The sequence below is a fragment of the Lissotriton helveticus genome, chromosome 3_1 (assembly GCF_964261635.1).
Source record: "Lissotriton helveticus chromosome 3_1, aLisHel1.1, whole genome shotgun sequence".
Taxonomy (NCBI): Eukaryota; Metazoa; Chordata; class Amphibia; order Caudata; family Salamandridae; genus Lissotriton; species Lissotriton helveticus.
The window spans coordinates 821,651,214-821,673,654 of NC_136061.1; the positions used below are offsets into that span (position 1 = coordinate 821,651,214).

The 22,441-nt window shown below is 44.0% G+C and overlaps 1 protein-coding gene across 1 annotated transcript in view; it reads right to left on the reverse strand.

The window, feature by feature from the left end:
• The window catches only part of CSMD2 (CUB and Sushi multiple domains 2), a 607,842-nt gene that overhangs the window by 486,976 nt on the left and 98,425 nt on the right, over positions 1-22,441 (reverse strand). Inside the window, exon 8 of the mRNA XM_078683053.1 lies at positions 554-736. Coding sequence (XP_078539179.1) covers positions 554-736 — 183 coding nt within the window. The remainder of the gene's footprint in view (positions 1-553; positions 737-22,441) is intronic.

Below are 22,441 nucleotides of genomic sequence, written 5' to 3' on the forward strand. Positions count from 1 at the left end.
TGTAAATTTACTGCTGATCATGGTTTCTCACTCCCTACTGTAACACACATAAATACAGTGTTTTTCATTTCATCTCAAACACACCTTCTCTCAAGTCCTTGTATATGACACCATATTTTTTCTGGTACAGGATGTGCCCAGTATTGGCGACATTATTTGCTGTCATCCACCTGCAGCCTTTTTGACACAAAGCTTTGGGAAAGGGATGCAAAACTAATTCAGGTAGACTACGCAGAACTTTCAAGAACAACCAATGTTTTTTAGTTACGGTCACTGTGGCCCATGGTGAGAGTAAGAAAGTAGACCCCTGTAAATGAATTGGCAATGAAAGATCAAATAATGCCATTTTAAAAGGGAGCAGGCACAGACGGAGAAGCTGGAACCTATTACAAACATGGTCACACTTGCCAGAGAGGCTCCAGGTCTCTCTTTCTTATCATTTATAATCTCATTGCAGAGGAGGGATGCAGCAGTGGTAGAGCAATGCATTAAGAAACGGCGAGAGAGGGATGTTCTGGGAGTTGCCACAGATGGGGCCAAAGCACAGACTTACAAACACATCCAGGTTTCTTTGCCGACCACTGGTTATTCTTCTGGCAGGTGATGGTTTTCTGGCCCACCAGCTCAAAGGCCGGCTGGCACTCAAATTTCAGCATGTCGCCATGGCGAAACCTGGAACCCTCCCTCTTGCCATACGCTGGGACACCAGGGTCCCCACAGCTTCCCTGGTCAATTTCTAAGAGAAAGAAGCAAAAGAAGGAAGGTGTTTTACAAACATTAAACTTTAGTGCCTTATACAGAAAGTACACCAGCTTCATGCAATAGTGCCCAACCGCCTCCTGTTTAACCTCCAGGAACACAAATTGTTGACTTTTGTCAATTTTGATCTTCATGGATCAGTGAAACCCAGCATTTCATGTGATCAGTAGATTTAAAATAATGATATTTGTAATCTCTAATCTCTTTACAGATCCCATATCTTCAAAATGTATATTAAATAGGTAAGGATCTTACATCCAATGGACAAAAATATTTAACAAAGACAGCAAACTGTAGAGAAAATACACCAGGAATGAAGAAGAGAATAACAAGGAGGATCTGGGAAGAAAACACAGTGGAAAAGAATAATATTGGTAACGGGAAAATGGAAATGAGAAGATAGAGAAAGGGACTTCAAGAAAAGACAGAGAAGCATTTGAAAAGAATGGCAGGTAAATTCAGTTTGAGAATTATAAATAAGGGGGTTCAAGTAGAGGGTAGTTAAATAAAAGATGGTGAGAGTAACCTTCCTAGGAAGATGGAAAGTCAAAAAATGACATGCAGAGATGTAGGAAAACGGGTTCTAATAAGCTCTGTAAAGGCAAACAGCACTGCTATAATCCTACATTGTGTACATGTAATAGCAAGAGTTGTGTCAATTTAAGCTGCGCTGTTAAAATCCTTTGTTGTGTAAAGTCAGATAAGATTGCTAGAGTTGAACAGATCTCTCTGCATTACCTGCTGTGTAACTTTTGATAACCCCCATTATAAATTGTGTGTTCTGTAAAGTTGAACAACACCATTAAAATATGTTTTTCTGTTTTGTGTACATTTTGGTTAAGTGTTCTGTTCACGTCATCCAGTGTGCAATGGACAACGTGTGTTATTTCCGTTTATCTTGATTTCCGCTGCCTACCAGTGAGCCTTGGGTTCAAACTGACTCCTCCTCAGACATGAAATCAAGGCGAGGCCATCAGCTCTCAGTCACACCTCAAAGAAAACCTGTTTGCACTTCCGAGTTCATCCTATGTTACCTTCGAGTCTTGAACATGGCGTCCTCCACTTCACATGAATCTGGCCGTTAGTGCTTTGCAGTCGCTCGCTGAAACGTGCCTACTTCACCTCCAGGGTGGGCTTTAAGTTGGCTAAAACGGTTAGAATACGCTTTCCTCCTATTCACACCTGTTCTCATGCCGCAGGTCATACTTAAAGCATGCCTTCCTCTCTTCACACCTGGCTGAGTGATGCCTATTATCAACATGCCTTCCTACATACTAACCAGAACTGGCGCTATGCCGCTGATTATATTTAGAACATATCGTCCTCGGTTACAGATCTGCCTGTATGTTACCGGTCAGATGAAGAGTATGTCTGTTTCAGACTCTGAGATGGCTTCACGCTGTAGCTGATGTGTAGAACATGCCTTTCAACTATTCACAACTGGTTCTACACACTGCTGGTCATGCTTAGAACATGCCTTTCCCTTATGTTGCCAGTCACTTGCTAGCTATGATCATAGTATTACTTTTTTTTAATTCAGAGCTAGGCTTACGCTGGTGGTCAGTGACAGAACTTGCTGTTTCTCAATTAGAGCTTGTTTCACGCTCCTGGTCATGCTTAGAACACGCCTTTCCTTTAGACTGACAGTAACAGTTAGAATATGCCCTTCTCTTATTTAGAGTATGTTTTGTGCTGCTGGTTAGTGACAGAACGTGCTGTTTTATATTTAAAGCTTTCTTCACGATACAGGTCATGCTTAAAACATACCTTTACTTTATGTTGCGGGTCACTTGCTAAATATGATTATGACAGAGTTGAGTTTACACTGGTGGTCAATGAAGAACTTGCTGTTTAACAATTAGAGCTTGCTTCACGCTCACGGTCATGCTTAGAACATGCCTTTTCTTTACACTGTCAGTCATGCGTAGAACATGTCCATTGCTGATTTAAAGCATGTTTTACGTTGGTGGCCAGCAATATAACTTACTGTTTCATATTTATAGCTTGTTTCAGTCTGCATGTTATGCTTAGAGCATAGTGAAAATATTTAAGTGCCCCCTCCTCCGTTCATGTTTTCAGGTAATGATGTTTAATTTGTTTAACTGTTTTTCATAGATTTTAGATTTTCAGCATTTATTGGAGATATTACAAGGTACAGTTTGAGATTTTCAACAGCCGACACGTGTTTCACCCTTACATGGTCATCCGGACCAGGGCTTTCTCAATATTTTCTAAAATGGTTAATAACAATTCTTAAATTTGCGATTTTGTTTCAAATAGCTCTTATATTTTAGACAGTTTCATAAGTCATGGATCGAAAAATGTGGTTGCAGAGTGCACGATATCATCTTTCATGCTAAGAACATACCAATCATTTATGTTGAAGGTCACTTGCTAGATATGATTAGAACAGAGTTGGTTTTACGTTGGTGGTCAGAGACAGATCCTGCTGTTTCTAATTTAGAGCTTGCTTCACACTGCTGGTCATGCTTAGAACATACCTCTCTCAAGTTCACAGCTGGCTTTCCCCGATAGAACCTTCCTGTTCCAAGCTGACACTCAGGCTCAGAAAAACCTGCCCTGCTCCTGCTTGAAGCTGGCTGGTAATGCTGGTCAGGCTTGGAGCAGGCCTGCCTCCTGCCCAGATCAGACTGGGAGATGCATGCCTCATCTTAAACCAGTGTAAAAAATAGAGACAGACACCAGGGCAGGTTTAATAGAGATCTGTAAACCTCTTTATCTTAGATCAGACCCTGTGAGGATGGGAAGGTATTTTATGTATGGAAACCCCATCAAGTTCTAACATAATAAACCCTTTATTGCAAATATGTCCGCCTGTGCAGTCTATTACACTCAACACTAACATGTAACATTCCGAAACTACAATAATGGAGCGAGGAAATGAGTTGAGGAAATAAAGAACTATCAGACAGACATAAAACTTCAGATCCTTCTGCAGAAGGAGGCTTCTGCTTTGTGTTCCATAAAGAAAGTGCTTCATTGTAATGCAGTTACCACTGAATAGCTGCCGAGCTCACAGAAGTGAAAGACTCTCTCTAATAGGATTAGGGTTTTTCATTATTTAGAGGGTTTGCCGTGCGTGCTCTTTGTAGTGCGCACATGATGCAAATCCCAACATGGGGGGCGGCAGAACTGAATATTGTTTGATTTTGGAACTATACGCGGGTATCCAACGTAAGTCCAGCAAGGCCAGGTCCATGCCACATTTTGAAGTCAACCACTGGCTTGGTAAATAATCCCAGTTTAGATTAATTGTATGTAAATCTATCTCTTGGGACGATCCCAAGAAAATGTCTTTGTCCCAGCCCTTCTTGACCAATGTTGAACCATGCTGTATTTAAAATGACCAATAGGAATGTTTTTATTTTTATTCAGACCCCATAGCTCAGCTTCATAAACTGAGAACTGCTCAGTGGGACCTGATATTTGGCCCTATTCCATCCCCTGTTACTTTGGATTGGTAAGCACTCACAGAACCTAGCACGATATCCTGTATATACACCCATTGCACTGTAGCCAGCACCTATTCTGTGACCGGATGTTGCTTCATCAATTATTTCGACAAATAATTATGTCTGTGAAGGTGGCAGCAGGAGTTTATGATCATTGTGTGGATTGTTTCCCTAGTGACTCAGAGCAAGAAAGTTGGGCTCTGGTGACACATCATGACATAATGAGCTCCTGGTGGACTCGTGTCTTTACACATATCGTACCCACTGACCAATTAGGTTTCATCTTTTGGCCTCCATCTTAAAGCTTACGCTGACAACAAAGCGCTCAGTACAGTACTGAGCTCTTTCAAGGATTACAATTCAGTCACTAAGACTTACATTTACATCAACCCTTATTTAGAGTTTCAGAAAAAAGGTACATCGCTTTTTCCCCAGAAGGAGAATTCTGGGTTTTCTTTTTTGAGGGCCACAAAGCCATATGAAGTATATATGAAGTTAACAATTCTGAGTAATGGAAATACACATTTTGGAGGAAGTCAATACATGTTTTCGTAAATCACTGCAACTATCACCAGAGTTAAGTGAATATATGCAATAATACACAAATTAAGTAACACAGTATAGTGTTGTTATTGAGGTGCCAGGCGTGCTTTAATTGTCTGTATTTTTATACACACTATGCCACATGAAGCCCCTAGAAACAGATAAAGCACTCCAAATTAGGTAATGTCAGAAATACGTAACTAAAATAACACAACCTTCTTTTCGACTTTTTGGTTATTTATACAGACTCATTTCCCACAGTGCCTAGCTCTTTATGATATCTTTGCTTTAAGTGAAAGACTATGCACTTAGGCGTGCTCCAGCTACGTTTCCATTTCCAAGATCATTGATCCAGTCTTCCTGAACTGTACCTAATTTCTGTACTCACCCCACTTTGTGTCTTAACTCAATGTCAAATTAGTCTGAAATGTCCTGGTTGATTTCAGTACTAGGTACAATTATGCACCCCTTTGGAGAAGGGGGAGACCCTTAGACTCTTGACTCAGAATCCACGTGTGCTGCAACACTGACAAAGTAGCAAAAAACAGCGATCCAAATCACCCTACCCTACTTCGGAGAAAACTAACTATTGCAATAGGCCAACATAACTCAAGAAGCCACAGCATCACCAGATTTGAAATCAAGAAGCACAAAAAGAAGAATTAACAGGAGACAAGTGGAGCAGTACAATTTTGGCTCCACCCTTAAACGACACAAATACGCAATATCTATGTACACTTAGCATTAAATATTTAGTGTGACCTAACGTTATTAATGTAAAGTATTTTACTTGACATCACTATTAAAGTGCATTCACTGTAGGATTAGCAAGTCATGCATAGACTGTGTGCCTTAACTGTATGGATGACATACTTTTTAGAGACTTGCTAAATAAACCATCTTCATACTATTAGAGTATGTGTACCTTAAAAACTTAAAGGTTTTATGTAATGCGTGCACTAATGATTCACACTTGCATTTATAATGTAGTTCTTAGTCACAATTGGAGACGGGTATTCAAAAATTATTTTTCCTTAAGGAAATTTAACATGAATCTAATGTACAGACAGTTTTTATTCACTTGTGGTTAAATGTGCACAATTGATGTAATACTTTAAGATGTCCTGATTAGGCCTATTTTTCTTCTTGCATAAAATACTGTTTCCTTTTTCTGCTTGCATGTCTATTTACTTGCAGGTACAATTCACGTGGTTTGTTAGTTTGAGAATAGATACAACACAGTACTAGTGATAGAGAGAGCTTGAGAAAAGGACTTCACAAGGAACATCGAGTTCTAGAGTGGCAACTGAAAGTGTCCATTTAGTAATGTAACTATGAGCCACAGGTACTTGCGAGCAATGCTATTCCCGTGCTCTGCCTGCAAGAAAGCCCTGATGTTTCAGCTTACAACGTGAGTACGGAAAGGACAATGGAACTCCTGAAGATTCGAACAGTGGGGGGTTGCGCTAGGAGGTTCTGGAGGAAATAACTGATGTTCATACTGGATGATGACCAGCCATTTTCATTTGGACTCTGAGAGGTTTAGGCCTCTACGCTTATCCCTTTTCATTCTTTGCTAAGTGTAGCTTAGGCTAACACTTACTCCCTTGTCTCAAGAAGACTATTGGCCGAGCTTCTGAAATTCTGACACCTTACTACACTTCCCCGCTTTTTTTCTATTTTTCAGATTTTTGGGAGATTCTTGAGGTTCCAAAACCATCCTCCTTAGTTTGGACTTTATTTAGTTGACACTGAACTTTACTCATGTATAAATGAGAGAAACAGAAACTCTTCTCTGACCATCGGATTCTGCTACTGGTCTTTTGTATTGCTGTGACTGAACTACTTGTTTGCCGTCTACAGGTACGCCTAAACTTCTTCAGGAGGTTGGGTTTTCCAGTTGTTACTCTGTACCTTTACAGCATGGCACTAAGATTTGTTTACCCTAACTGGACTGCTAATTTGTAGTAAAATGTCTTAACTATAGTCACTGATTCCTGGTTCTCTTTGTGCAGCCTGGGACTTACTGTGCAGCCAAATGGGTTACACTTTTACTCAAAAGTGGTTGATTGAATGCTAACTCCCTTCTCCTCTCAGGCGGCGAAGAAAAGGTCCATCGGAGGCCAAATGGTAAGAGGGTTGGCCCAGATCGCTACACCACAAGCAATTTCGAAGTTTATACCCAGGATCTGAATGAACATTTCAACACATGCCAGCTTGGCCACTCCTTGCATTTCTGAGAGACTCTTAAAACAGAGACCGACATGTGGCACCTCCCCATCAAACCAACAAGGAACTACTCTGCCATGCTGGCTTCAGCATTACTCTTACCCAATGTAATAGTATTCAACGTGCCTCAGAAGGATAGAGGGGAAGGTGACCATGTGGGATTCACACGTGTGATCTGCAGTTCACTTACTCACTAAGCCATCTTGGTGGCTTTGTTAGAATTATTCCCTATTCCGATCTGTTGACATAACATGACATTGTAATGGCTCAACTGTGTCCAACCTACGTTTGTACAATATACGTAACGAGACCGAAACCAAGGTTGAAAGTGGGAGCACTGCCATCACCTGGGTGTTTGCTTAATCTGCCACGTAGGCAGAGAGAATTGGATTGGATTGGATTGGATTGGATGTGTATTTGTAAAGCGCGGGTTGCTGTCCGGGGGCGTCCAAACGCTAAGAGTACCGTGAGCCCGTGCTGTGGCCCAGTGGGGAGGAGGAATTAATTAGATTGGGTGGAATAGAAAGGTTTTCAGCTGTTTGCGGAAGGCTAGAAGGTTAGGGTTAGCTCTAAGATGCTGCGGCAGGGCGTTCCAGGCCCTGGCCGCGTTGTGTGAGAAAGACCTGCCTCCGGATCTAGATCTTTTTATTCTGGGGGCCGCTGCTAGGAAGGTCTGGCTAGAGCGTAGACTTCTATTAGGCGTGTAGTGAGTTATTAGGTCTCGAGAGATCCTGGGGCCAGTGTTCCAGAAGGCCTGATGAGCTATGCACATGGTCTTGAACATAACTCTCTGACGCACTGGCAGCCAGTGGAGGGTTATCAATCCAGCCCTGGCTGACTGTCTACGAGGAATGTCGAGTAAAATGCGGGCTGCGCAGTTCTGGACCATTTGAAGCCTTCTCAGAGTGTATTCCGGGGCCCCGAGGTAGAGTACATTATTAAAATCAAGGCGCGACTGAATTAGACCTTGGACAGCTGCTTGTCTGGCCTCCATGGGAAGGAGAGGAAGAATTCTCCTCAACATCCTCATGATGCCGAAGCATGTTGCTGAGAGTTTAGTGGCCTGAACTCTGAAGGACAGAGATCTGTCAAGCCAGACTCCGAGACTCTTGATGCTGTTTTTGGGGGTAGGCGGGGGGCCCAGGCTAGGTGGCCACAGGGAGGCAGGGACACTGAGGTCAGGGGGACCTAGGAGCATCAGCTCGGTTTTGTCCCCGTTCAATTTTAAAGATGATAGGGACATCCAGGTTTTCACTTCCTCTAGGCACTCTCTAAGTCCGCCCCGAGCCGATGGATTGGCATCCTGCGTCAAGGAGACCACTAGCTGCGTGTCTTCCGCATAAGAGATGATCTTAATCCCAAATGGACGGACGACATCCGCCAGTGGCCTCATGTACAGGTTAAAGAGCGCTGGGCTTAGAGAGGAACCCTGGGGGACTTCGCATTTCAGAGGTCTGCTGGTGGAGACAGACTCACCGTCGAACACGCGGAAAGACCTGTCCTCGAGGAAGGACTGGAACCAGGACCAGGCTTTATCCTTAATCCCGACCTGGGACATACGGTACAGCAAGGTGTCATGGCTGACCGTATCAAAGGCCGCGCTGAGATCAAGGAGGATCACTGCCACTGATCCTCCCTGATCCAGAATCTTTCTAGCTTCCTCGGTGACCATGAGGAGGGCGGTCTCGGTCCCATGTTTCGGTCTAAAGCCCGTCTGGGTTGGATCCAGTAGATGGTGATTTTCTAGGAAGTTTATTAGTTGTTGATTTATGTGTTTCTCCAGGATCTTACTTATCCATGGGAGCAGGGATATGGGGCGATAGTTACTTAGGTCAGTAGAGTCCAAGTTAGGCTTTTTCAACAGGGCTCTGACCATGGCCTGCTTCCATGCTGTCGGGACAGTGCCAGAGGAGATGGAGGCATTTAAGACCTCCCTTATAATGGGGAGGATCGTGTGCGCGGCTGCCATTATTATATCTGGCGGTGCTGGGTCATTCGGAGAGCCGGATTTTACTTTCCGTGCTAAGGGTTCGAGGGAGGCTAGGTCCAAGAGGGGGAAGTGGCTTAGCGTAGGTAGGTGTGGGTTGGGGGGGGAAGCTGTGGTAAAAAAAAGGAGTGGCTGAGGGAGTGGGGTTTTCCGGGGGAAAGGCAGAATAGATGGAGCTTATTTTCTGATGAAAAAATTCAGCGACATTATTACAGTGGGTGGAGGTCTTGTCCGCCTGCAGGCATGGCGATTGTTTGGATAATTGTTTGATGATCTGGAAAATTTCTTTGGGTTTGGATTTGGCAAGCAAAATTTTCTCAGAGAAGTATGTGGCCCGGGCCGCTTTTATCAGTGATTTGTATTCACTGATGGTTTCACGATACAGGGTTTTTTATCTGTGGAGTAATCAGAGCGCCAGTGCCTTTCGGATTTCCTGCAGAGTCGCTTCTTATCTCTAAGAACGTCTGTGTACCATGGGGCCGTTTTGTGGGAGCGTTTAAGCGTAATTTCTTTTTTGGGGAGTACAATGTCTAGCGAGTTAGTAATCCAATCGGCATATGCCTGGTTTGCTATGCCAGGTTTGTCTTCAATCAAAGGTGGGTTCTCCACAAGTTTGCTAGTCCAATTGTCGACTGCTAGGCGAGACCAAGCTCTCATGAATCTCGTGGTGGGAAGAGGTTCGGGGGGTTTTGGCGCGGTCCAGCTAAGGAAGTGGTCCGTCCAGGGCAAGGGGATAGGAGAGCTGGTTAGAAGGTCATGACAGTTGCTAAAGACCGGGTCCAGCAGATGTCCCTTCACATGGGTGGGGGATATGACTCGTTGAGTGAGTTGTAGAGCTGCTAAGTCGTCTGTCAAGGTCGCAGCTATGTGATCTGAGGTTCAGTCAAAGTGAGGATTAAAATCTCCTAGCAGGATGAAGTTGGACGTGTCATATAAACGCTCGGCCGCGCTTGAAGGAAGACTGGCATGGAACTGCTTCGGGGGGCCGGGGGGGCGATAAATGAGAGAGCCAGAGAGGCACCTGTTAGGTGAAAGCTCAATATTAAAAGTGAGGCTTTCACAGTCCAGAATGGTTTCGGGGACTATTCGACAGTGAATTTGTTGTTTGTGGATTATCGCCAGGCCTCCTCCTCTGCCTTCCGGTCGATCTTGCCGAGAGATTTGAAAGCCTGGTGGGAGGGCGTCAATGACCGCTGGCTCCGCGTCGGGGGATAACCAGGTTTCTGTTAGCAATAGTATATCGGGTGTATGCTCTTCGATTAGAAGTGCAATTTCGTCCTTATGTTTTGGGAGGGAGCGGCAATTCAATAAGAACATGCGGAAATCATGTAGTAATTCAGTCGATACTTTGGGTTTAAGACGGGAGTGGCATTTGGGACAGACAGATGGCAGAGTGTCGGCTTGGTAGCTGTGCCGACAACATCTGTTAGTGGGGACCTTGAGGCTGTAGAGAGTGTCTGCACTATAAAAGATGGGGTCAGGGGGCCGCGATGCAGGGAGGCTGGCCCTAGGCCCGGACTCGGCGCGGACGAGCGCAGACGAGCTTGCCTTGTGCGCGCCTTCGGCGCGCAATCGTCGCGCCCGCTGCGCTCGTCCGCTGCGCCTCCGGTGCATGCACATTATTATAGGGCGGGGAGAGACGTGGCCTCGAGGGGGGCGTGTCCCTCGACTCGGCGTGGCCGATGGCGCCTGACAAGCCTCCTGCAAGCTCTCCTTCTCAGCGCTGGAACCGCTGCTGGGGAGGCTTTCAGGCAGGGGCTGGGCAGGTAAAGTGCAGTAGTTTTTAAAAACACAGTATCACAGTTTTAAAACAAATTAGTGCAAAAGAACGCTAGAACTAACTCCCGGCTGTGCCTCAGGAGGGTGGCGGTATTCTGGCGCGCTCGTGGATCAGCGCTCCAGATATACGATCAGAAAGGGGCGTGGCCTCGAGGGGGGGCGTGTCCCTCGACTCGGCGTGGCCGATGGCGCCTGACAAGCCTCCTGCGAGCTCTCCTTCTCAGCGCTGGAACCGCTGCAAGAGAACAAGGTATTCTGGCGACATAGAGAACCCAGCAGTACATACATATTATTTCACATTTACTTCAAACCAGACGTGCTTGTTCAGTGCTGCATCGCAGCAGATAGAGGCCTGTAATGTAACTTGCTCGATAGACTAAGCGGTAAATATTATTTTAAGTGGCACTATCTGATTTCAATAACCTCTGGCAGGAAAAGGTAGTCATCATATTATAAAAATGCTGTCTGTATGACATTATGGGGTCTGGCTGAACGCCTCAGCACTCGAAAGACTATTTGAGGAAAACCTTAAAAAAAAAAAAAAACAACAACACGCAGCTTTGTTGAAATGTACACTGGCTTAGTCTTTCATTTTCTGAAGATGCAGTATGTCCTCCTCCCCTTCCAATAATCAAGACGAATATGCAAATGTGGTATGTCATTTTTAAATGACTACATTTTCTGAATACTTGTCACATTGAGAAAATTGTTTCAACGTGACTGGACCATGATTATTATTGATGCGACTCTACAGTCCTCTAATACATTTTGTTAACTTTGTTAAATAAGATTGTATTCTCTAATTAAGGAGTTTACAACATCCAGGTCCTATTTTCAGCAGGACACTTCTGCCTTCAATAAATCTAAATGGAATTCATTTATATTGTCAATGGGTATTCTGAAACTCTGGCGTGGACCCAACATGGACGTATGTTGAGTGCACCTGTTTTAATATATGCACTAGGTTTGTTGTGTCTGAATGAGTGTGCTTCTTAGGCCTGCTTGTGCCTGTACAATCTGCGTGCATGTATTTATGGCAAGCATTGGTGTGCCTCTCTGATTAGAGTTTGGTACGCCATTTCTCCCAGGGTGCATGTAGGTGCTTGTTTTTCTGTTGGTCTGGATGCACAGGTTGGTTGCCCTATGTTTTTATGAACACCTACCTCTCTACATGGAACTGTGCTTCAATTTACAGTACCTCTGACCGTGTTCTGCCTGTTCTCACTGAAATTCACACCATGTACGCCTTGGGCCTGTGTGTGCATCAGCTCTTTGTGTATTTCCAGCAGTGCTTTTCTCATCTCTCCCTGTAGGATTTTTTCTTATCCGCATTAGCATTGGTGAGCTTTAATGTTCGCCTGTCTCGCTTTTCAATTGCTTCTGCCAAATTGGAAACTTCGTTTTATGACAGTTGCTTTAAAGACAAAAATCGCATAATCCCAGATCCATTTTACTGTTTCTCACATTCGGCTCTGCGTTGCACAGTTAAAGCTGTTATTTTTTATCGACATCTCTGAAATAGGGAGTATTTTGCTCAAAAGTAATGGTTTCCCAGTTCATCATTACAGGATGTGGCGGATGTTAAGCCCCTCGCAGAGCAGTCAATGTCCCTCATTATTTCTCCTTATTCTGCTTTGCTGTTTTCGACAATAGTTTACTTCACCTAATTTTTGCTCAAATAATTACTGACTTGTCAATTTCTCCTTCGGCTGTTTACGAGGGCTCTGCACAGTTCCTAAGACAATTCTTCGGAACAACCACTCCGTGGAAGCTGTTGGACAATTGCAACCTACACAGCTCTACGTGACAGCGCAGACCAAAGACAACAAAGAGATGGGGTGACAAGCACATCACTTACCCAAAATACTTCGGGAAAAAGGTCACGTGGGGAAAGTAACCAGCCCGGAAAGAGAGGTATAAGCTCAAAGCCTGAGGGACAGACACAGGACTCCAGGGATATTTCCAGGCACCGGGAGACAACATCGATTTTGGGAGACATGTGCATAGCCTACAGAGAACATGTGAATCTGGTTCAAGAATAAATGACCGGCCAACTGGATAGAGTTTGAGAAACAGGTGTGCAGTCGTTGAGGTGGGCCCAGTCCAGAGCCTGACAGACAAGTTCAGAGGGACAATTCAAGAACCTGTAAGACGGGCCATAGTCTTTGAGATAGGGCCTGTGAGACTAACTCAGAGGCTACCGGGCCACAATGGAGCACAGAAAGGCTTGAGAGACAGGTTTTCTATCTGTGAGGTACCCAGAACCCGGTAGGCTGGTCAAAAGCCTGATGGAGAGGTGCAGAGACTGAGAGAGACAGAGTGAGAGCCCTTGAGACATGTCTATTCAGTGGCATCCCTATTGTTGACGACAAGTCTATGAGACCGGCCAAGATTGTGACACAAACCCGAGCCGGGAGACAGGACAGAGCCACAGCACAGCCCTCAATCCGGGAGATAAGTATAAAGCCTGGAATGAGGCAGTGGCATGGAGTTTAGCTCAGGTGTAACAGGCTGTCCCAGAGCATCAGAGAGTATGCGCATCAGTCCTACAAACTGCGGGGACACCCAAGTACATAGAGACAGTCTGAAGACCATCAAACTCTGCGAGAAGCAGCCCAAGAGCCAGGGAGACAAGTCAGAGCCCAGACTTACAATAGAGATTCTAGATAAGAAGTCTTTATTCTGAGAGCCCGACCTAAAGAAAGGAAACCGGACAACTGGAGAAGAGTAATAGTCTGTGAAACAGGTCCACCAAATGGAGCAGGTAGAGTACCTGTGACACTGGCTGAGGGAACAGGAGAACGGCCTAGAACACAGGGACAGTTACAGAGAAAGGCTTAAGTCTGTGAGAGAAGCCAGAACCTAAGAGACAGAGAGAGGAGCTGAGGCACAGGTCCCGAGCCTGATAAAGAACGGTCACAGCCTAAGAGTAAGTGACATACTGAATGCTATTGCTTCTGGGAAATAAATCTTTATTCTAGGAGACATGTTCAACGTTTGGAAGACAACTCCAGGAGTCAGGGGGCTGTTTTAGAGCAGAGGTCTTGAAACTGGGGGGCGGGCCCCCCTAGGGGGCCTCAAGTGATCCCAGGGGGGGTGCGAGACTCTGGCCAGAAGAAACATTATGCATTGTTTTCACGCTCAAAAAATGAGCAGCAGTAAGCTCGTTTGTAATGGGCCACCATTAACATCCTTTGTCATTTAAATCCTGGCTGGGAGAAGGTGTCAAAAGAGAAGGGACATAGCATTTTCTCCAAGACCCTCACTACCATATCGAATAACCACACTGTGGATACTTTTACACATTAGTAAGGCCTGCCTCACTGGAATAGTATGTTTGGAAATCATGTATTTGTTTGCATTTCTAAAACAGTGACAGAACTTAGCTGCAATGTTTAAATAAGTCTAGCCATATTTAAACATTGCCAGTTAAAAAGAATAATTGTGAACATTTTTGAGGGGGGCCCGGCAAATTGTTTTTCTGCACTGGGGGGGAGGGGGTTGAAATAAAAAAGTTTGAAGACCACTGTTTTAGAGTCTAGAAGAGAGAGTCTGGGAGCTAGGTCCAAAGCCAGGGATGCTACTCCAGAGCATGAGAGGGAGAGAACAAGATTCAAAGAAGGGAGAACATGAAGCACATACCTGTCACTTGTGAAACAGGCTCATAGTGCGAAAGATAAGTTTAGAGGGTAGAAGAAAAAGCATGGAATCAGGGACTACAGCTTAAGAGGCGCATGGAGCCTGGGAGATCTTTACAAGGCCCAAGAGAGGGAGCATAAGAGACACCAGTGAGACAACTCAACACTCTAGGCAACAGGGACAGAATTAAGGTGGTTCAAAACCATGTAGTCGTTTTCATGAAATTTGGCGAAATTTTAATAAAAAACGAGTGAAATCAAATTACGCATTTAGATGGGCATGTTACTTTTTTTTAAGTGAGCAAGCTCTTAGTGGCAAAAAAGTTTTGTGGATGAGCCTCCTATGCACAAAATTTTAAATTTGAAAATGATGACTTTTAGGGGTAGTTTAATACAAATGTTGCCCAGGACTATCCAGGACCTAGAAGAAATGTATTTCCAGAAAACATAAGACAGAGGGAGAGATTTACTAAGATTTTACGTCATGTTGTGATGCAAATTGGCACAAAATCTTTCTTTTCCTATTAACTTTCCAATGCTAAACTTGTTTAGTGCTGAAAATAATGTGAAAGTAACGCAAAGTAGCGCATAGCGCTGCTTTGTATTACTTAGCCCCAAGGGGGCACACCATAGGTTGAGCATGGGCGTTCCCATGCAAGCAAGGCTTCTGACTCTAAATCCAACTTACTAAATAAACTAGACAGGTTTTGGAATCAGAAGATGGCGCCCTTTTGAAGTAGGCGCAACAAAGAAGAAATGCTTTCATGTGTGCTGCACTGTACAGCACACATATAAAGAGGAAAAATGGTTTACGTCTGTCTATGTTATGTTATGTTATGCTATGTTAATTGTACTTATAAAGCGCACTGTTACCCTGGGGTGTCCTGGCACTAGCATAGTATCTTGTACTGGAAAGATACCTTCCACTACAAAACCTATGCTAGACTCCCCCACCGTGCACTACGTGAAATACTCAAAATAGCGGGACTTTACCTATACAAATACATTGACACAACGGGCATACTTTTTAGTGAGTAACAATGCTACCTTGAGGATTCTTAAGCACTCACATATACTTAAACATTCGGTGTAGGTCAAAGGTAGGCGTGCAGCGCTGATGAGTGAAGAGGGTAGAAGCGACATTAGCAATAAACGCCCTCTGAATATTCAGCTAATATCCATTAGGCAGGTCGGCTGACTCGTAAAAACACGGGCAGCAAATCGCACACTGCAAATATATGGTTCTCGGAAAAACAATTTGTGCCGACCTACTTTTCCTTCCCTCGCCATATCAAAGGCATAAAAAGGTTGAAGAGTGTAGACACACCGCTGAGGCAATACCGTGGAGCGATGGGATGTCAGCTTTTGTTTGCTTGGTGCTAGTGAGTTGTCAGGCGCTTTCAATCCGCCTTCAACAACCTGAAAGGAAACATTCATTTTCCCTGCGCCTGCGTACATACGTGTTCACGTCTGTTTGTATACGCGTTTGGTGTCTTTCACTCGGCCCCTCTGGCCTAGTATTCTCTTTGGAGAAAGGGAGTGACTCATCTACTCTTTTAGGGCAGTCAATGGTGGTATCTCCACCCTCCCCTATCTTCAATTCCTATCTGTCTTAATATTACTGTATCTCCACAAATACAGTTTCGTGTCTCCCTCTATGTACATTTAGGAGTGTTCCACTGGAGAATCTGATGGTGATTTGCGGCCATTTTTGAACAGTCGAGAAATCATTGAGAGAAAGCGCTTGTCCTTAAATGGTACTCAAGCCCTTACGAAGATGGCGTGAGGGTGTCAGCTAAGAGTATTACAAGCCTGGTTCATGCCCCCCATTCCTCCTGGTACTCGACACTACAATGAGAGAGTAACAATATCCCCAACTACAATCAAAGAACATTGGCAAAGTCAGATGCATCTTGCATTTGGGACTACTGGCTTTGTTAATGACTTTTAGTGATGCCGTACAGCATCCCCAATGCTGTACAGTATGTCTAAAGAAGAATTTAAAAAAATGTAAAGTGGCCTCCAGCGTTATTTTGCATCAGTATTTCTTTTTAAAAAAGCACAAAAGCCTTTTTTTCAAGCAGATGGGAGAAGCAACATGGGGAGTGGAAGAAACATGGGGCTGAGAGGGCGGAAGCAACACGGGGTGCAAGCAACGTGAAGGGAGCAGGTGAGGGGGTGGTGAAAACCAAAGAAGTGTGAGAGGGAGAGAGGTGGAGGGAGAAGGAGAGGAAGAGAGAAGGAGAGGGAGAGAGAGAGAGAGAGAGGGAGGAAAGAGGGAGGGAGAGAGAGAGAGAGAGAGAGAGAGAGAGAGGGGAGAAAGAGAGATAGAGAGAGAGAGGGATGGGAGAGAGGGAGAGAGAGAGAGAGGGAGAGAGAGAGAGGGAGAGAGGGAGAGAGCGAGAGAGAGAGGGATGGGAGAGAGGGAGAGAGAGGGAGAGAGAGAGCGAGGGAGAGAGAGAGAGATGTGGAGCTTAGGGGAGAAGCACAGAGGCAAGAAAGCAAGGCTAAGAGAAGCACACGCGGGTGAGCGCATCACAGAGAGAGGAAACACATGGACAACAGAGAGCAACATGGACTATGGAAGGGGAAGAATAGCACACGAGAGACACAGCTGGAAAACACATGCACTCTTCTTGAGTGCTTAAGACAAAAGGAAAAAAAAATCCCTAACAGTGAAACGTGGAAGGACATAAGTAAATTTGTGAAGATCCAGGAGAGAGACAAGATGGACAAGGCAAGCCATCAAATAAGAAGCAGGTGAACAAGATTGACAGTAAAGTCAGCCATTGGTAAAAATGGGTGGACTGCAAGACCCTTCATTTTCCTAGTAAGCCCATAATAAGTCTTTCTCAACCAGACAGCTGTGATATCTGGTAAGCTTGACCTAAAAATAGATAGTTAGTGACATTCTTGAGGCTGTTTCCCCTTTGTTCAGCGGGTGCTGCTTTGAGTGATATGTTCTCATACTTGAGTTGAAGCACTCTATTATTACTTTCTGAATTGGAAAAAGCAATTAAGTAATAAAATGCATAATTACATTGGCATGCATTACTACTTGTAAGGACTGCATTGATTAAAACTTAGAAACCCATGTTTTGACATCAGAATATATTTCTATCAATTGACTAATCAATTTTTAATCCCAGTTTCCAAAACATGTAGTAAAATAGTTCCGTTTTGTATTTTGCAGAGCTTTGGGTAAGAACCAATTGGTGGAAGACCCTTTACTGAGCACCCACCAAGGATCAAAATATCTGAGAAGTCAGTCATGCCAGTTTGGCATGTTTAAACAAAATGGACAGTCTGTAACAATCATACTGTGAGTTCTGGGTACAGTCTTACGTCCGGGCGCAGCCTGCGAATGAGCCCACCATGATCACTGGAGGCTTCTCATGATGAAAGAGACCACTTAGAGATTCTCAGATGAAGACTGGTGAAGATGGGAGGGACCGATGTGTCTCCAGCAGGACATAGACAGAGACAAGTTGAGGTCTCCCTTGAAGGTATCACTTGTTTTCTTTGTATGTTGTATTGTTTGTTTTATTACAAGACTGACGCTTGCAGACATGATATTGGGTAGTGTACCAGTTTGACTGTGGAGGTCCTCTGACCAAAAACCAGGAACCAAGGGAGAAATCGTTCTGCAGGACTAGGTTATTTTACGTCTGCCCAATCAATCCCTGGGCCCTGGTTTATGGAGTTTTGACTTCCCTTCTGGGTTCATGCTCAGGGTTGGACCGAGAAACCAAAAGCAGCCCTGGCAAAAATGCTCAAACCAGCCCACTTCATTTCTTCTCCTTGCACAATCTCTCATTTTTCATCCATCTGTTCTCTTTCTCCTTCTTTCCTCTCTCTGCTCCCTTTATGATCGCTTTCTCGCTACATTCCCTCTTCCTCTCTTTCTCTCTATTGGAACCTCCTAGTTCCTGCTGTAGTTAACCTCAGGGAGCTTGGGAAAGTAACAGAAGTACCAGGAGCAGCTCTGGGCTTTAAAAACCAGCATCCAAGGGATCCAACCCCCTGCTGAAATGTCGGATGGAACAAAAGGTCTGGCAGTCCTGTCTGTGCTTCTTCAAGTTCTGTTTTTGGAGACATAACTCCTATCCTGTTCTACCATGCCTGATTAATGTTATGGCTTCTGCTCTGATGTCTTTATGTTTGCATTGGCTCTCAGGTGAGCCAGGGACCAGTTAGTGGGGATAGTCTATTCATCTAAAGAGTTATTTAATTACTGGCACCTCTTGGGATCTTGGTTGTGTTTTAACTCAAGGGGGAGGAGTTGGCCTAACGGCTAGGGCGCTCGACCTCGGACCTGGGGAACTGGGTTTGAGTCTCGGTAACGACACCAAAACCTCCTGTGATTCTGGGCAAATCACTTAATCTCCCCGTGCCTAAAAAAATGAAAGTAACTGGAAAACATAAAAATGTAACGTAACTGGAAAAATATGTAAAGCGCTCTGATACCTGATTCGGTTCGGGTCTAGTTCGCGCTATATAAAATAGATCATGTCCTTTGATGTCAATGGACTCAAACTTTACATCAGATGCAAAAATGTCCTTTTGTACATTGCTTTGATATTTCAAGACATATCTTTCATGAAGGAAACACATCTGTTCACCTCTGAGTTGGACAAGCTAAAGAGGGTGGAGAAGTTGGAATGTTTCTGTAGGTCTACAAGCTGTCAACTGTATGATCCAAACTCCTGCTCATTTAGGAACCATGGGGCGGCCATCCTCCTTCGAATAATCCTATAGTATTGTATATTGGTGACAAGGAGGGACTTGGATGGGGTGTTATATTTGCAAACATTATGTTACAGGAGTTTATTCTCGTTTTATGTTTGAAATGTGCTTTCAAATAGGCCTAGGAAGAGTTCTGGAGTAGACTATCAATGGTTCTCTCAGAATTTAGTCTGATACATTTGGTGATTTGTGGGGACTGGAATATCACAATAGACCACATCCTAGGCACGTTGGGTTGATTGGACTTTTGCAAGGGTAGATATCATTTGAGCATTACAGCCAAATAGTTGTTGGTAGATGTATGGAGACTGTTACTTCCCTAGAGGGTCTTAGTATACATTCCTCTCCTGTGTTTCTGGAACAAACATGTATATTGACAACTTCCTGGCCGTACACAAAACAATGCTGAATGTAGTTGCATGTATGCACCAGTATGATTGTGCCGCTCTCTTGGTATTGTGGCTCCCCATTCAAACTATGAAGGATGAACTCCTGCAGATATAAACAACCAGACAGAAAATATAATTGCCAAATACATCTGGCAGAACACCTGGAGCATAATGAGGGGTTGGTCCTATTGGCACAAATTTTGTGGGCAGAGGTCAAGGCTTCTCTGAGAGGTAATTTCATTCATGTTTCTGCAATACACAGGAAGCAGAAAAAAACCCAGAAAGTGGTATTTGGAGGCTAAGGTATGAAACCTTACCTCAAGGTATAGTTCTACTCTATCTTCTTCCTGGCCGAGGGAGTAATCTATGGCCAAATATGTTCTTAGCCCTTTTTTACAGAGCAGATGGAAACAGCTTTGAGATTCATATAAAATGAGGCATTATTAACACGGCAAGAAGGTTGGTCTCCTCTTAGCAATCCAGGTCTGGCAGAAAGAGTTCTCCTCCACTATCTGGGCCATTAGAAGAAGCAATAACATGCTGAATACACAATCCACCAATATCACTCCCAAACTTGCCATACTTCAGAACTCTATAAGATTCCAAGCACAATACACATGGATGTTATAAGAACAACTCCTGGAAAACATACACATGTTCACATTATCAGACGACATGAGGAAGGAACACAGGGTGATATACCAGTGGTAGAGATTCATATGGCTATTGAGGAAATGTCTGCAGGGTAGTCCTTTTGGGAAGATGGGTTCCTAATCATCTTTTATAAAATCAACAAGGGTTGTCTCTCTTCTTGGTGCTTCCATGGTTTTCAAAGATTCAGACATCACCAGTAATTTACACTCCAGATTTAACAGTGCAGTGATTACACTTATTCACAAACTGGGAAGAACACCCTCTATAGGCTTGGGTGGAAATATAATTCTGCTTTTGGAATTGCTGGAATTTGGCGACTCCGCGTTACTCTTGTAATGCAGAGTTTTGGCCTAATTCTGCCAATCGCTTCATGGCAGAATATTTTCATCCGCAAGACTCCAGAAATGTGAGCTAGTGAGCATGAGTGAGAGTGAGATTTGGTATCCCCTTGTGTAATTTCCTGTTGGTAGGAGGACTTACGTGAGATGGTCTAACGCAGGTGTCACAGGCGCAGTCACAGTCAGGGAGCTGCTTCTCGAGAAGATTTTCTACTCGAGCAGCAGCAAAATTAACTCAAATGTCCATGCAGCCTTGCAAACCACATGGTCCCAGTTACGCTTACCTTTCAACACAGAACGAGGTACCAGCTATGTGTTAAATTGAAGCACGAGACGCACAACATGCATATTTCCACCTGTTGGTGGAGCTCTGCGGAATCTCGCAGACGTTTTATGTAATTCCATGGAATTCTGAGGAGTGAAATTCTGCGAGTTCTGCCCACTCCTAGTGTGAACTATTATCTGATCTCCCTTAGGGACACGGATATTAGGATCCTTGCAACAGTTTTGGCTCACAGAATAAGAAGGTGATTTCTCATCTGATACACCTTTCCTATATAGGGTTTGTTCCCAAAAGTCCCTCAAGTGAGATTTGATCCTTCTTTCTCATACTTTTTTAAGTTCAGAATAATGAGACCCCAAATCACCATGTTTCTAGACAGGAGGCACCTGACAGTGTACACTGTACCTGTTTTGGACTGTGGGTACATGTGATGTAGGTACAGTATTAATGAAGAAGTTTAAGTGGCTGTATGAGATCTCTGTGACTAGGATCAACTGTGAGTAATTTCTGTTGAGTTCCTTCCCTAATAAAAGAGGTGTTAATTATGACCACTGTTACTGTTAACCTTGGAATCCATCAGGCGTAATGGATTGTAGATTGTAGAGGGCATAATGATGGTGGTAGGACAGTTGATGTTGTGTTTTATGCATTGGCCAACGCTACCTACTCAATACAGGAATTCATACACCTTATTTCAGATTGTTCCTTCTTCTCTAGACTCCGGGTCAAAAGGGGAAAATTAAGGTAGCACCACTCACTGCCCGCACAGGGAGAAATTCTATTGGGTTTCACCCTTCTGATCTATCCCCAAGAAGTTTAAATATATGGGAGTTTTGGTTTAAGAAGGCCCAATAGACATGGCCACAGATAATGCCAAACTGCTGTTGCATAGGGCCATTTGTGACTATAAAAGGTGGTTCACTTTTGGACTGCAGTTCAGTGGATGGGCACAAGTCATAAAAACTGATATTGTGCTGAAATTCAACTACATGTTTGGCATGCTGGCTGTGATATTTGCTAGACTCTTAATATGGGAAATAGGATCCACAATTTAAGGGATGATTTGGAATGGGGCACGACTGAGACTCAAAATATATCAAAGCACAGCAAAAGACTCTGGTGGCCTACTATTGCCACACATGTACACATACTTTTTCTACAGGTTTGCACCCCTTGCCCGGCTATTTCTCCAAGTGGGTCTGTCTCCAGCCTCGCTGGTGACAGAATATTATTATTGTCCACTTCCGATTAGATGTACTCTAATATTAGATGTATTAGGGCCATTAATAGTTCAGATGGGGTTCTAAGCCTCGTTTCCTGTTCTAATGAACAGAGTTGGGGAGCTGTACATAAATGGCACAACATACACCCATAAATACAAGCAGGGAAACCTTTGATGTGGAACTTCATGTTACGGATAAAAGGTTCCTAACTGTATTAGGTAGCCTTGTTAGCAGCAGGGGCTAGGTGTATTTGTACCTGATATTCAAATGTGGACTTACATCCTTTGAAGATATACATTTGGAGTTCGGTGTCCCACTCTCCCAAAATTGATGTTCAGTCCAATGTCCCATTGTCTGAAATCTGGTAGTCTCCACAGTAGGACCCACCGTCGTCCTCAGT